Source organism: Mustela putorius, unplaced genomic scaffold (assembly GCF_011764305.1).
Source record: "Mustela putorius furo isolate JIRA1106 unplaced genomic scaffold, ASM1176430v1.1 tig00537248_pilon_pilon_pilon, whole genome shotgun sequence".
Taxonomy (NCBI): Eukaryota; Metazoa; Chordata; class Mammalia; order Carnivora; family Mustelidae; genus Mustela; species Mustela putorius.
Genome location: NW_025422387.1, coordinates 6,062,890 through 6,076,022, shown reverse-complemented (window position 1 = coordinate 6,076,022; position 13,133 = coordinate 6,062,890). Strand labels below are relative to the sequence as shown.

Here is a 13,133-nt window from a genome sequence, read left to right as displayed (position 1 = left end):
AACAATCAAAATCTGGAGAAGGCTACTGTGATGTCTTTGTTAGGGGTGGGCTGAGAGCTGAACAAAAAAAGCAAAGTAACTGCCTTTCTTGTCAGCGGCTGTCCCTCTGAAGAGAAGAGGTGTCAGCCGTGGAAGGAGAGAACCAGGGGCCTCATCTCTGCAAGTCTTTGCCACTGCATGACCTGTCTGGGCACTCAAGCTAGAAGTCAGAAAACCTGCTTAGACAGGTGGACCCTCAGGAAATTTAAGATTTAGGGCAAAGAAATTTGGGGCCTGGAATTGTTTATCCCCAGATTGTCAGAATCATTTGCAAAGTCTGAAACACTTCTATATGATATATCTATAGTGGCCATTTCTTTATCTCCATCACTATCTGCCTGTTTACCCCCCAGTCTAATACAGACAGTAATAGTTCCTCAAATTTTCCTAATTATTATGTAAAATGGCTCTTCTTTCCAGACTGCCGCCTCTAAACCCTTCCGGTATATAAATTCTGGAGATGTCGCTAAAGTTGTGTTCTTCAGTTTCTTAAGGTATGTATTGCGGAGTAATACTACATGACCTGACCCTGGTTTCTTTTGGGTTTTTCTTTGAAGGGATGATGGGCTTATTTAAAGCAATAGCCTTTAAAATATATGGCTAAAACAGGGAGGAAACTTTCAAACAGCCCATCTGTGATTTTCAATAACTCAATTTAGGTTCCGTGTGCGGGGAAACCTCCCAGGTTCTGGATGCTAAGCCATGAAGTAGAGAGACTACAACTCCCAGGCGAAATTGCGTCCACACCCTCTGCGCACGCTCGACCTCGGAGACTATATTAGGCAACGAGCCTGAGGGGGCGTGGCTTGGGCCTGAGCCGCGAACTGTGGGCGGGGCCACAGGCGTGTCCATGGAGGGGGCGGCGCTGCCGGCGCGGCCCGGAACACGCTAGTGGAGCGGAAGATGGCGGCGGCAGCGGTGGCTGCAGCCGGGACCCCACTTGGGCTGAGGTGGAGGAGCCGCCGGCTCTGACCTCGCTCTGGCTCCGGTGCGCGCGGCGGAACGTGTGCGAGGCCCCGCGCGTCGGGCAAGGGCGGCGGCGGCGACTCTGCGCCGCCCTGAGGAGCGCCCCGGCGGCGGCGCTGCTGCGGCTGAGGAGCGAGCCGGCTCCGGGCCTCCGCGTCCTCCTGCTCCCCGGGCCCCCCGCCTCCTCGGGGGGGCGGCGGCGGCGATGTTCTCGGTCCTCTCGTACGGGCGGCTGGTGGCCCGCGCCGTGCTCGGCGGCCTCTCGCAGACCGACCCCAGGGCCGGTGGCGGCGGTGGCGGTGACTACGGGCTGGTGACGGCCGGCTGCGGCTTCGGCAAAGACTTCCGCAAGGGCCTTCTCAAGAAGGGCGCGTGCTACGGGGACGACGCGTGCTTCGTGGCCCGGCACCGCTCGGCAGACGTGCTCGGTGAGTCCCCGGCCCGGGTCCCCCCGCCCCAGCCCCGGATCCGCCTCCTGGGGACTCCCCTGCTCGGGGCTTCCCCAGTTTTTCCCCAGTTCCTCCGGGCGGTGAGAGGAGCCCGAGAGCCAGTAGTAGCTGTAGGGAGGGAGCGCTTACTATGTGCCAGGCGCCGTGCCAAGCGCTCCAAGGTGCGTTTTCCGTTGCAACAACCCCCATTTTAGAGATGAGGAAACTGAGCCGCAGAGCGGTCGAGCTTTGTGCTCAAGGTCACACAGCCTGACAATGTGACCAGTTTGTCCGAGTCCAAAACCGCACTGTTAGTCACTCGGCTGTGCCGGTCCTGACGACGTCGTCCCTCCCCCCGGAGACACCTGCAGACACCTAACCTCGCTCTTGTTCCCTCCCCGCCTCCTCCCTCTGCGTGCCTCGGAGATCTGATTCTTCGCGTGCTCCTGACGCCACAGCCTGACCACAGGCTGCGGGATCCAGAGGGGACTGACTGTCGTGAGCCCCAGACAGCCCAGCCGCATTCTTTCGCCGCCTCGATGGGGACCAGATCTCCATCCTTTTCGGAGTCTCTCAGGCGATGGCCTGGTGAAAAAGCACTCGCAGTGCATTCTCCCAAACTGCTCTGGCCCACTTGAGGTCACTTGGGGTTGGAAGGGAGTCTCCTTGACCCAAAATAGAATGGTCGAACCTTCTTCAAACTGCCGCAAAGAAAACCTTGAGAATTGGTTAAAGCATTTTCAGGCCACAGGTGCTTCCAGAGGCCTATGCCAGTTACACCTTTGGCTGGGAGACTTGCGTATGAGCTTATAGAAAGGGCTAAATATAATTCACAAGCAGTCAGAAAGTTTATCATAATGCATGTCTTTGGAGACTGTGTGTATGCCTTAGAAGCATTTGCCATTAAATCTCCTTTAATGAGTAAAGCACTTCCTTTGAAATTGAAGGGCATGCTGTCATTGAACTTGGGTTCAAATGTCACTTCGGTAGCACTTCGCAGGTGAGGTTGAGTTTTTGACTGCTTTAAATTTCATATGCTGAGGCACAGTTTGGCATTGGAACAAATGGTCCTGTAACTTTTTATGACAATAATTATTTTTTAATTTGATTTCAGAATAACTGCCCATTATCTTTGTTTCTACTACATGTAGTGTTTGTGAACATGGTTACTGGAAATGTTCTCAGTTTATGAATGACCCCATTAGCTGTGTTGAAAAAAATCATTTAGTGTTTAGGCAACACTCTTTTTTTTTTTTTTAAAGATTTTATTTATTTGTCAGAGAGAGAGAGGGAGCGAGAGCGAGCACAGGCAGACAGAGTGGCAGGCAGAGACAGAGGGAGAAGCAGGCTCCCTGCCGAGCAAGGAGCCTGATGTGGGACTTGATCCCAGGATGCTGGGATCATGGCCTGAGCCGAAGGCAGCTGCTTAACCAACTGAGCCACCCAGGTGTCCCTAGGCAACACTCTTGATGTTAACTTTAAGAGGGTAGGGAAGTATTCAATAGGAGTTCAGTAGGATTCAGAAGGAGCTTGTACATAGAAATCATACAAATTCACTTTGAAGTCAGCTTGACCCTGACTTAATATCTTTTTTAAGAGACTGTCAATAGCTGTCTTTTCCCATTACATTTAGAAGCTTCATTTAATGAGCTTGTGACCTGTGCTGCTTTTTCAAAATTGGAGTCAGTGCAACAGAATAGGTGATAATGAGCCACTAACGTTCCCCCTTACAAATCTGTGTGCTGGCTTTTGTGAAAGATTTGCAATTTGATTAATGATTTGGGGACATTTTAATGAGTCCAATCCCTATGCTTAAGCTTGATTTTAAATTTTTTTTTTTAAGATTTTATTTATTTATTTGACAGAGAGAAATCACAAGTAGATGGAGAGGCAGGCAGAGAGAGAGGAAGGGAAGCAGGCTCCCTGCTGAGCAGAGAGCCCGATGCGGGACTCGATCCCAGGACCCTGAGATCATGACCTGAGCCGAAGGCAGCAGCTTAACCCACTGAGCCACCCAGGTGCCCGATTTTAAATTTTTTGAAGGCTACCTTCTTAATAAAGTGGGGTATTTATAAGGATATGGGGAATTTTGGTCAGACCCATTTTGAAAAAAGTATAAACCTACCATCTTGGCAGAAACCCTGCCAAACCTGGTTCTCAGCTTTGTCAACCTGTCTCTATGATATGTGGTTTGGGGCAAGAGCCTCTCAGCTCATTTTCCCCATCTAGACTAGAGGATGAAGGGAGTGGACTGACCCTTAGGGACTTCTGACCATTGTATCATATTTTCTTGTGTTTTGAAAAAACCTCACCCTTCGTTATTTTGCACCTCAAATAACAGGCATTACTTCCTATTGTATTCACATAGGTACCTTCAGTGTATTTCTCCTCTTTTATATCTGGCGCCAAACCAGTGGTTCTTAACTTTCCTTGGTTCACAGCCTCAGAAGTCTTGACTGCCCAAGGGCTCTCTCCCCAGAAAAATGTGCACAGAGTCAAAATTTTGCATAGGCATTCAGGAACTTCACTGACACCCGCCGCAGAGTCCATCAGTGTACCACTTAGTGGTCCCTCCACAGGAACCAGATTAGGAACCACAGCTCTGTACCCCTCTGAAAGGAATATTGCCAGACGTAACCAGACAGGTATTGCTTAGGTGACCTAGGGTTGGTCTTTGGCCATATTTGACAAAGATTTATTTTGAGAGAGAGAAAGGGAGAATGTGTGTATGTGTGTTTGATGTACAAATCAGGGGAGACAGGTTCTCTAGGACTGTCCTGTTTTGGAGGAGCTCTTCCAGAAAGTCATCTTGGGGTCCACCTGAAACAACTTTTGAGTAGGCCTCATTTGAACTTTGGCTTCTATAAACCAGTTTGTGTGGTAGTGACTTCTGTTTTATTGACATTACCCTATCACAGGTAGATCTGATTATTTCTTGCTATGAAAGAGGTGAAGCATCTCAGCAAGTCCTTAGTGAAGCTTTTCCTCCGGAAGCTGGAGTTGTAAACTGAAAAGCATTAAAGGACTATGTTGAATAATGTTATGTTGAACCTCAGTGCTTTGAACCTCCTAGTTCTACAGATAATTCATTTTCTTTGGGTTAACATTGTGTTTATTGCTAAATATATGTACAACTCACTGTGCTCATCTACAATTCCTTGAATGTTTGGAATAAAAGCTGTTTATTTCTTTTTTCTGAGAAAGAGAAAGCTGTTTTATTTCTTTAATTTAGAATTGATCTGTTCTATTAGTGTACAGTGACTAAAAGTACTTGGTGCTTTACAGCATTTTTGTAGTGTCCCCACTGGATTTCTTTTAGGAAAAACCGACTATAGTGGGTGTGGTGAGACATAGGAACCACTCCTATCCCCTGGGAAACTGGCAAAGGTGCTTTCTCTTTATTAGGTCCAACTGGAGTAAACCAATACCATCAGGAGCTATGTGCACTTTTTTTCTTCCTCATTGTGGCTAATCCCAAGTTCTCTTATTACTCTATATGGCATGGATGCCTAAGTACACAAAAATATGAGAGCTGCCTAGTGTGTAATTGCTAGGCCTCCCACAGCTCTAAGCTGCTTAACAGCAGAATCAAAGACTGGTGAGAGTTGTAAGACTTAGAAACCCTGGACGCCAGTGAGGAAATGGAGGCCTACAGAGGGTCAAATGATTTTGCTAAGGTTATTCCACTAGTATGGCCGAACTAGGATCAGCACCAAGAGTGCGCATTACATACAGTCCACTTTCTGTAGCATCACTAGTTAAGTTTTCCTGATAATAAGGGTGAATTCAAAACCAGTCTTTTCAGGTATAGTTTGTCCTTCTACTGCTTTTCATGCTTGAGGGTATGTGTGTATATATTTACAACTTCTGTGTTCACACAATGACTCATAATTAAAATGCAACAGAAGTTCCTCCGCATGCTAAAACACAGTTTACTGAAACCACTTCTTTAAGAAAAGGCAGCATGATCTATGCCATGTAAAATCTGACCTCGGAATAGAGTTGTAAAGTAATTCTTATAAAACTGCCGGTGTTTATTGAAGCTTGATTTAACTTGAAACCTTAAAAAGAAATTAAAACAATTTCATATTCTAGCCTTTGGATATGATTTTGATTGTGGTCAGGATTTTTGAAGTGTTTTTGTGAGTAATGCTAGTCTTAAAAGTAGTTGTCTTAAGGTATAAGAATTATGTGAACAATATAAGGATTAAAAGTTTATTTAGGAAGTGAGTAGATTAGTTAGAATTTTATGTTTTCCAACAGTCATGATAATTTTAATATATTTGGTAGAACCTCAGTAGCTGAAAGTGAATTATCCTTTTAATAACAAAGTAGTCACATTGGGGGAGAGTTTATGTGTGCTAATTTAAGCCTTTGAAGAAGTCATCTTTGGAATTTCCCTCAGCTAGATTTTAAGCTGTGTCAGGAAACTAGTTTCATTTTTATATAGTCATAATTTTCTGAAAGTCAAATTTTAGCCTGATTTACCTCTTGACAGCAGACATGACCCTGGTTGAATTTTTAAAAATTGAGATACAAGAAAAAAAAAATTGAGACACAGAATTCATCTGTCAGAACGTTTAGCTTTTAAAGTAAAAAATAAATAAATAAAAAAATTAAATGGTGGCATTTAGTATGTTCACAGGGTTGTCCATCCACCACCACTGACCAGTTCCAGAACATATTCACCACCTCAGAAGAAACTCCTATGCACTAGCAGTCACTCTCAGTCTTCCCTCCCTCAACCCCTGGCAACAGAAAGTATAGGCTGACTAGAGATTTGCCTATTATGGACATTTCATATAAATGGAATCATATAAAATGTGGTCTTTTGTATCTGGCTTTTTTCACTTAATATATTTCAAGGTCGACCCACATTGTAGTTTGTCTCAGTGCTTTGCTCCTTTTTATGGCTGAATAATATTCCAATTGTATGGCTATACCATGTTTTTTATCCATTCATCTATGAACGGACATTGGGTTGTTTCCGCAGGTACTTTTAGCTGTTGGAATAGTGCTGTTATGACATATCCATGTACAGGCTTTGGTGGAACATATGTTTTTCATTCTCTTCCATTTTTGGGTCTTAACTATAACTTTATGAGGAATATAGCTGTTTTTTATTTTATTTTATTTTAAATATTTTTATTTATTTATTTATTTGACAGATCACAAGTAGGCAGGCAGAAAGGCAGGCAGAGAGAGAGGGGAAGGGAAGCAGGCTCCCTGCTGAGCAGAGAGCCCAATGCGGGGCTTGATCCCAGGACCCTGGGATCATGATCTGAGCCGAAGGCAGAGGCTTAACCCACTGAGCCACCCAGGTGCCCCATAGCTGTTTTTTATATAATTCTTTTTATATACTTATAATCGAGCAAGGAAAATATTTTTTTAAAGGTAACAATCAAATGTAAGTTCTAAGATTAATCAGTACTTTGTTATTATTATTTTTAAAGATTTTATTTATTTGACACAGAGAGACAGACAGACAGGGAATACAAGCAGGGGAAGCGGCAGAGGGAGAAGCAGGCTTCCCGCAGAGCAGGGAACCCAATGTGGGGCTTGGACGCTGGATCATGACCGGAGTGGAAGGCCGACGTTTAACAACTGAGCCACCCAGGCGCCCAGTACTTAATTTTTTTTTTTTAATTTTTTTTACTTTCTAAAGATTTTATTTGTCAGAGAAAGAGAGAGCACCATTAGTGAGCAAGCACAAGCAATGGGAGTAGCAGGCAGAGGGAGGAGGAGAAGCAGCCTCCCCACTAAGCGAGAGTCTTGATGCTTGACTCATCCACGGACCCTGGGATCATGACCTGAGCTGAAGGCAGACATTTAACCTACTGAGCCACCCAGGTGTCCCTATTCAGTACTTTAACTATGCCTGATTTCATAATCTGTGTGCTTTCAAGAGAAAATTGTGGACTATTAAAGGAAATGGAGGGTTGTGGGTTCAGTGAAAGAGCTTTCTAGGTCTCATAGAAACAGCAAAGCTTAAGAAGCCACTAACCACCCCCCCCCCAAAAAAAGAAAGAAAAAGCCACAAATTTGACTAGTTGCTGTCTGACTTTTCTGAGTGTTCTGTTATTGTGTAATAAATAAGATTACAAGGTTGATGGTTAGAGGAATTTTGCTGTTTGGTTTTTGAACTCTTGCTCCCTGATATTTTTCTCATTTTGCTATACAGATATATTGTACTTTTCAGAGGCTGTTATAAGGCACAATTTTTTTTTTTGACAGAGAGAGAGAGGGATGACAAGTAGGCAGAGAGGCAGGCAGAGAGACAGAGGGGAAAGCAGGCTCCCTGCTTCTGAGCAGAGAGCCTGATACGGGACTTGATCCCAGGACCCTGAGATCATGACCTGATCTGAAGGCAGAGGCTTAACCCACTGAGCCACTCAGGCGTCCCTAAGGCACAATATTTTTAAAGTCATTTCCTCATTTGTTAAACTGTCAAAACTTGTTTTCTTTTTTTTAGTCTTTAGAAATTCTCGAGCTTAGTTTTAAATTTCCCTAATTTTCAGCTTCTCTCAGTGTGTTAATCTTTTTAAAGAATTTTGGATGAATTTTTTGTAGAGCAAGGAATTGAACTTTGAAAGCATGACTGTTTATACTTTATCGAAAATACTTTTTTCTTAAAATGTTTTAAATTGTAGCAGGAGGTAAGAGACACGCTTTAGTTGGTTGTAGTGGGGTTTTTTGGGGGGGGGCGGGGAGGGACTGGATCAGAGGAAGCTCTTCCCTGAACTTTAGCACAGCCTTATGAAACTGGGCAATACCAAAACTTGAATAGCTGCAACAGTATCCAAATGGAGTTTGTACTCAATTGTGACTCAAGAAGCATTATACTCAGGCCACAGTATTTGACTTACAACCATGTTCTTTGAGTAGACGCTTATGTCAAGTTCAAGCTAAATGTCAAATGCATTTTATGTAGGTCCCCGTGCCTTTTAGAGAGGGCTTACTTGGGACTTCAGGTTCAGAATTTTCAGAAAAATGCTTTAGAAAAGTAAGTTAACATTAGTATTTCCTTCCTGAAGAAATTTGACTTTTCAAACAAGAAGTTCTAGTTAGTTGAAAACAGTGTACCTTGTGAGTTTGTCTTTCAAAATTAGTGTTAACTCTTGGTCTCATTTTAAGAAGTGGCGCTCTCTCTGTCTCTCTCTCTCAAGTAAATAAATAATAAATAATAGTAAAATAATAAATAATAAAATAGTAAAATAATAACAAAGTACTGAATCCTAATTTTTTTTTTAAAGATTTTATTATTTATTTGACAGAGAGAGATCACAAGTAGGCAGAGAGGCATGCAGAGAGAGAGAGAGGAGGAAGCAGGCTCCCCGGTGAGCAGAGAGCCCGATGCGGGACTCGATCCCAGGACCCTGAGATCATGACCTGAGCCGAAGGCAGTGGCTTAACCCACTGAGCCACCCAGGCTCCCCTGAATCCTAATTTTTGTCATTAGTAGTAAAATTTAGTGATCTGTTTTGTTTGGGAGTTGTCAAATATTTTAAAAATACAGTCGTTTTCAATCTCCTTGAGAGCTAAAATCATTTGTTTCCTATTAAACAATACACACAATTTTATAGAATTGCATCATAAATCAAGACTTTTTGCAAAAACTGACTCACTGCAGAGGGCATTGGACTGAAAACACATACTTAATCATCTAAACTTGATGTGGCGAGTGGCATAGCTCTTTCAGTTTAGTTTAAAATTTTGAGGAAAAAAGATGCTCAGTTCTTTTGAATAAGATCCTGAATAGAATTTTGGGTGGATTGAGAGGTGGGTGTATAAAACTTTTCCTTAAAGTGTGAAAGTGCTTCACTCTTTTTCCTGAGCATTTATTCAGCATCTTGACCTAAAATATGATTCATCTTATCAGTGCTTTATATATAGTGATTTAGATTTAACAGTGTGTTTTGTGTTTTACATTGTTTAATCTTTTAACTATGAATAGCTGCTTACTTATCTCCACTTAATTTGCATCTGTTTCCTTATGTATAAAGTTGACTCATCAATAAAGTCAGCATAGTTAGTAGCATAGCTGGAACTTGGACCTAAGTTTCCTGCTTGTGTGTCTAGTGTTTTAAGTAAATGCTTTTGTTTCTTGGTTGTAAAAATAACACATTTTTAGAAAAGCACAGTATAAAACACCTGTAACTCATAACTGAGCTATAGTCAGTGTGGTTTCCTTCAGCTTTTGTGTATATGGAATTGCATGTATACATACTATTAAATAAAGTTTAGTTAATATATATATTCTGCTCTGTAGTGTTATTTTTATTTAATGTAAACTGAGCATATTTCCATGCATAACTGCATAGTATTTTTCTGCACATATAACCCATGATTTGTTTAATAACCAGTTCTCTATTTTTAGTTATTTAGATTATTTCCAGTTTTCTTTTTCTTTTTAAGATTTATTTATTTACTTATTTATTTAAAAGTTTTTATTTATTTATTTATTTGTGTGTGAGAGAGAGAGAGAGCACACACAACCAGGCAGTTTGGCAGGCAGAGGCAGAAAGAGAAGCAGGCTCCCTGCTGAGCAAGGAGCCCGATGTGGGGCTCAATCCCATGACCTGAGCCGAAGGCAGCGGCTTAACCAACTGAGCCACCCTTTATTTATTTTTTTAAAGTCTTACTTATTTAACTAATCTCTGCACCCAGTGTGGAGCTTGAACTCACAACCCCAAGATCAAGAACTGCATGCTTGGGCATCTGGATGGCTCAGTTGGGTAAACAACTGCCTTTGCTGGGGTCATCATCCTGGAGTACCAGGATCAGGTCCTGCATCAGGCTCCCAGCTCAGCAGGGAGTCTGCTTCTATCTCTGACCTTCTACCCTCTTATGCTCTCTGTCTCTCTCTCTCTCTCAAGTAAATAAATAAAATCTTTAAAAAACAAACAAACAACAAATAAAAACAAAACACATGCTTTACCTACTGGGCCAGCCAGGCGCCCCAATTTCCAGTTTTTTTGTTTTGAGTAACATTAGAGTGAATGAGTATCTCTGCACCTGATACTTCCTTAGAATAAATTCCTCTAAGAGTTCTTGAGTCAAAGGCTGTGAACATTAGCAAGGCCTCTGATATGACTATTAGCATGGATCTCTCCAGAAGGGTTATGCTAATTTATACCTTCCAGTTGTTATGAAATCACTGTCATCAAAAGCTTATTGTTGATCTTGAGTCTGTCACATTTAACAATTTTATACATTTACCAGGTTCTTAAATAGTTGTCTTTGTGGTGAATAAGTTTGGTGAATAGTTCTAGAATTGATTGGATTGTTGGTATGAATCCCACGGACTACAAAATGACTGCAAAAACTTTGCCAGAGACTACAAAAGTGACTTACTACAAAGAGTGCTTTCTGTTGAAAGACCCAGTATTATTTTGACTCAGGCCAATTCCAACACATTTTTGTACCGGTTTTTCTTTTATTCATTAACAGACTATTTTGAAAAGAAAGGGAATTTCTTTTTGTGTGCGTATGTGTGCTGCTTTGACTGTACATTTTGACCTTTCAAGGATGCTATCATCCAGGAAGTTTTTTGGCTTATCAGAATTAGTCTATGCTGTCATTTGATGTAGATGAAAAAGATTAGCTGTGCTGAATGAAACAAAAAGTGCTTCTGTTTTCACATCAATGTTTGGATATAGCACTTTTGGATAAGAATATAGATGTGAGCTATTTGCATAAGAGGTAGAAAACTGTTTATGGCCTCTAAGTTAACCACTGATTGGTAATATGGTCATCAGTGTTGCTATGAAATGAAGTCTAGACAAGGATGTCTTATGCATACATTTTTTTTAAGATTTTATGTATTTATTTGACAGCACAAGCAGGGGGAGTGGCAGGCAGAGGGAGAAGCAGGCTCCCCACTGAGCAAGGAGCCTGATTGATGAGGGGCTCAATCCTAGGACCCTGGGATCATGACCTGAGCTGAAGGCAGATGCTTAACCCACTGAGCCACCCAGGCATCCATGCACACACTGCTTTTAAGAATTCACTTCTCGGGGCACCTGGGTGGCTCAGTGGGTTAAACCTCTGCCTTCAGCTCAGGTCATGATTCCAGGGTCCTGGGATCGAGCCCTGCATCAGCTCTCTGCTCAGCAGGGAGCCTGCTTTCTCCCCCTCTCTCCCTGTCTGCCTCTCTGCCTACTTGTGATCTCGCTCTCTCTCTAAAAAAAAAAAAAAAAAAAGAATTCACTTCTCGGGGTGCGAAGTCCGGCATCGGGCTCTTTGCTCAGCAAGGAGCCTGCTTCCATCTCTCTCTGCCAGCCCCTCTGCCTACTTGTGATTTCTCTCTCTCTCTCTCTGTCAAATAAATAAATCTTCAAAAAAAAAAAAAAAAAAGGAATTCACTTCTCTTGGTTCTTGAGCAACAACCTTGATCTTATCGTTGCTTTTTTTGTTCTTGTACGCTAAATTCACTGAACAGTCAGTAGTCTTTGGATAACAAAGTGTGTTTTGTGAATAGGTTCCATGTACGCATATTTATTTACAGATCATCTGAATTCAGTGAAGTAAATTAATGCTAATCCATAACTATCTTTTATTCTTTTATCAGAATTTCAAATTGAAAAATGGTTGGCTGGACTTTTTGTTAGTTAGGCTTAGTTTATTAGACTTTAGTTAGTTAGGCTTAAAGAAGAAGCATATTCTCCATCTTTTTAGGTGGTTAGAACCAAAGTAGAAGGATATGGGGCAGTATTTTTACTCTCTGAATCATTATTGAAACTTCTCTGAACACATACATGTATTGGTATAATAAGGAGAAAGGAAAATTTGGGAAGGCTAAAATGGAGTCTTTCCTTTAAAACTAGGTCATGTAATAAATGTAATGTTGTGTGTGAAAGATAGAGCATAGCTATATATTAACCTTTATTTTATAGTTTCTAAAACAGGTTCCCTTTTCTTGCCATATGACTTAGAATCCCAGAATCTTAGATCTTAGAAAAAGGAACTCTTGGGAGAATTTGTCCTCCTGCCCCTTAGTTCACAGGTGACAAAACTAAAGCTTGGAGAAGTCATTTGGCCAGTGTCCTACAACCAGTTAGTGGCAAAGTAAGCTGGGAGTGGTGCCATCCCCTGACTCTTTTTCAGGGTTCTTTCCATCAAACTTTCTTACATGTTCTGTGAGAGGAGCATCCTGTAGCTAGCTTCAACCCAGGGCACACCATCTCGTGCAACTCTAGGTTGAAACACGGGATGCATTCTCGTTTTGGAGTTCTCAGATGGAAGTTTGTACACTTCAGATGGAAGTTGGTATTATAACTTTTTGGTACAGTCAACTGAGTTCATTGTTTACTGGTTGTTTCCTGTAAGTCCCTGATGGGTGCTATGAAGAAGACCAAGAATAAGAGAGACTTCAGCTCTAAAGTCTGGCAGGGAAGGCCACAGAACAGTACGAAGAATACACACACATCAGGTGTTGTGGAAGCATGGAGTCAGGTCTTAATGGATAGGTTTTTCAGTAATTGAGGCAAGTGAGAAGAATGGTCAGTCTGTCCAGGTTGAGGGATCAGCAGATAGAAAAGATTAAGATTCTTTGAACTACAGCTGCTTTATGGCTAGAGAGTAGTTTGGGCTGACCAGGTGGCTTTGGGAGGACGGTTGAGAATTGTTAGAAAATAGGTTGAGACCAGACTGTTGAAGGTCACAATTGCCATGTTAAATAGCCGGGTTTCATTTTTTGGG

The 13,133-nt window shown here is 42.2% G+C and overlaps 1 protein-coding gene across 3 annotated transcripts in view; it reads left to right on the top strand.

Moving 5' to 3' along the window:
• Positions 1-880: 880 nt before the first annotated feature.
• The window catches only part of PPTC7 (protein phosphatase targeting COQ7), a 39,693-nt gene continuing 27,440 nt past the window's right edge, over positions 881-13,133 (top strand). For 2 of the 3 annotated variants that reach the window (XR_006604791.1, XM_045073713.1), the window contains exon 1: positions 881-1,433. Coding sequence is in view for 2 of the 3 variants with exons in the window: in XM_045073713.1 (XP_044929648.1) it covers positions 1,211-1,433 (223 nt within the window). In the remaining variant the exon portion in view is untranslated. The remainder of the gene's footprint in view (positions 1,434-13,133) is intronic. The other variant, XM_013056529.2, reaches the window with a different exon arrangement.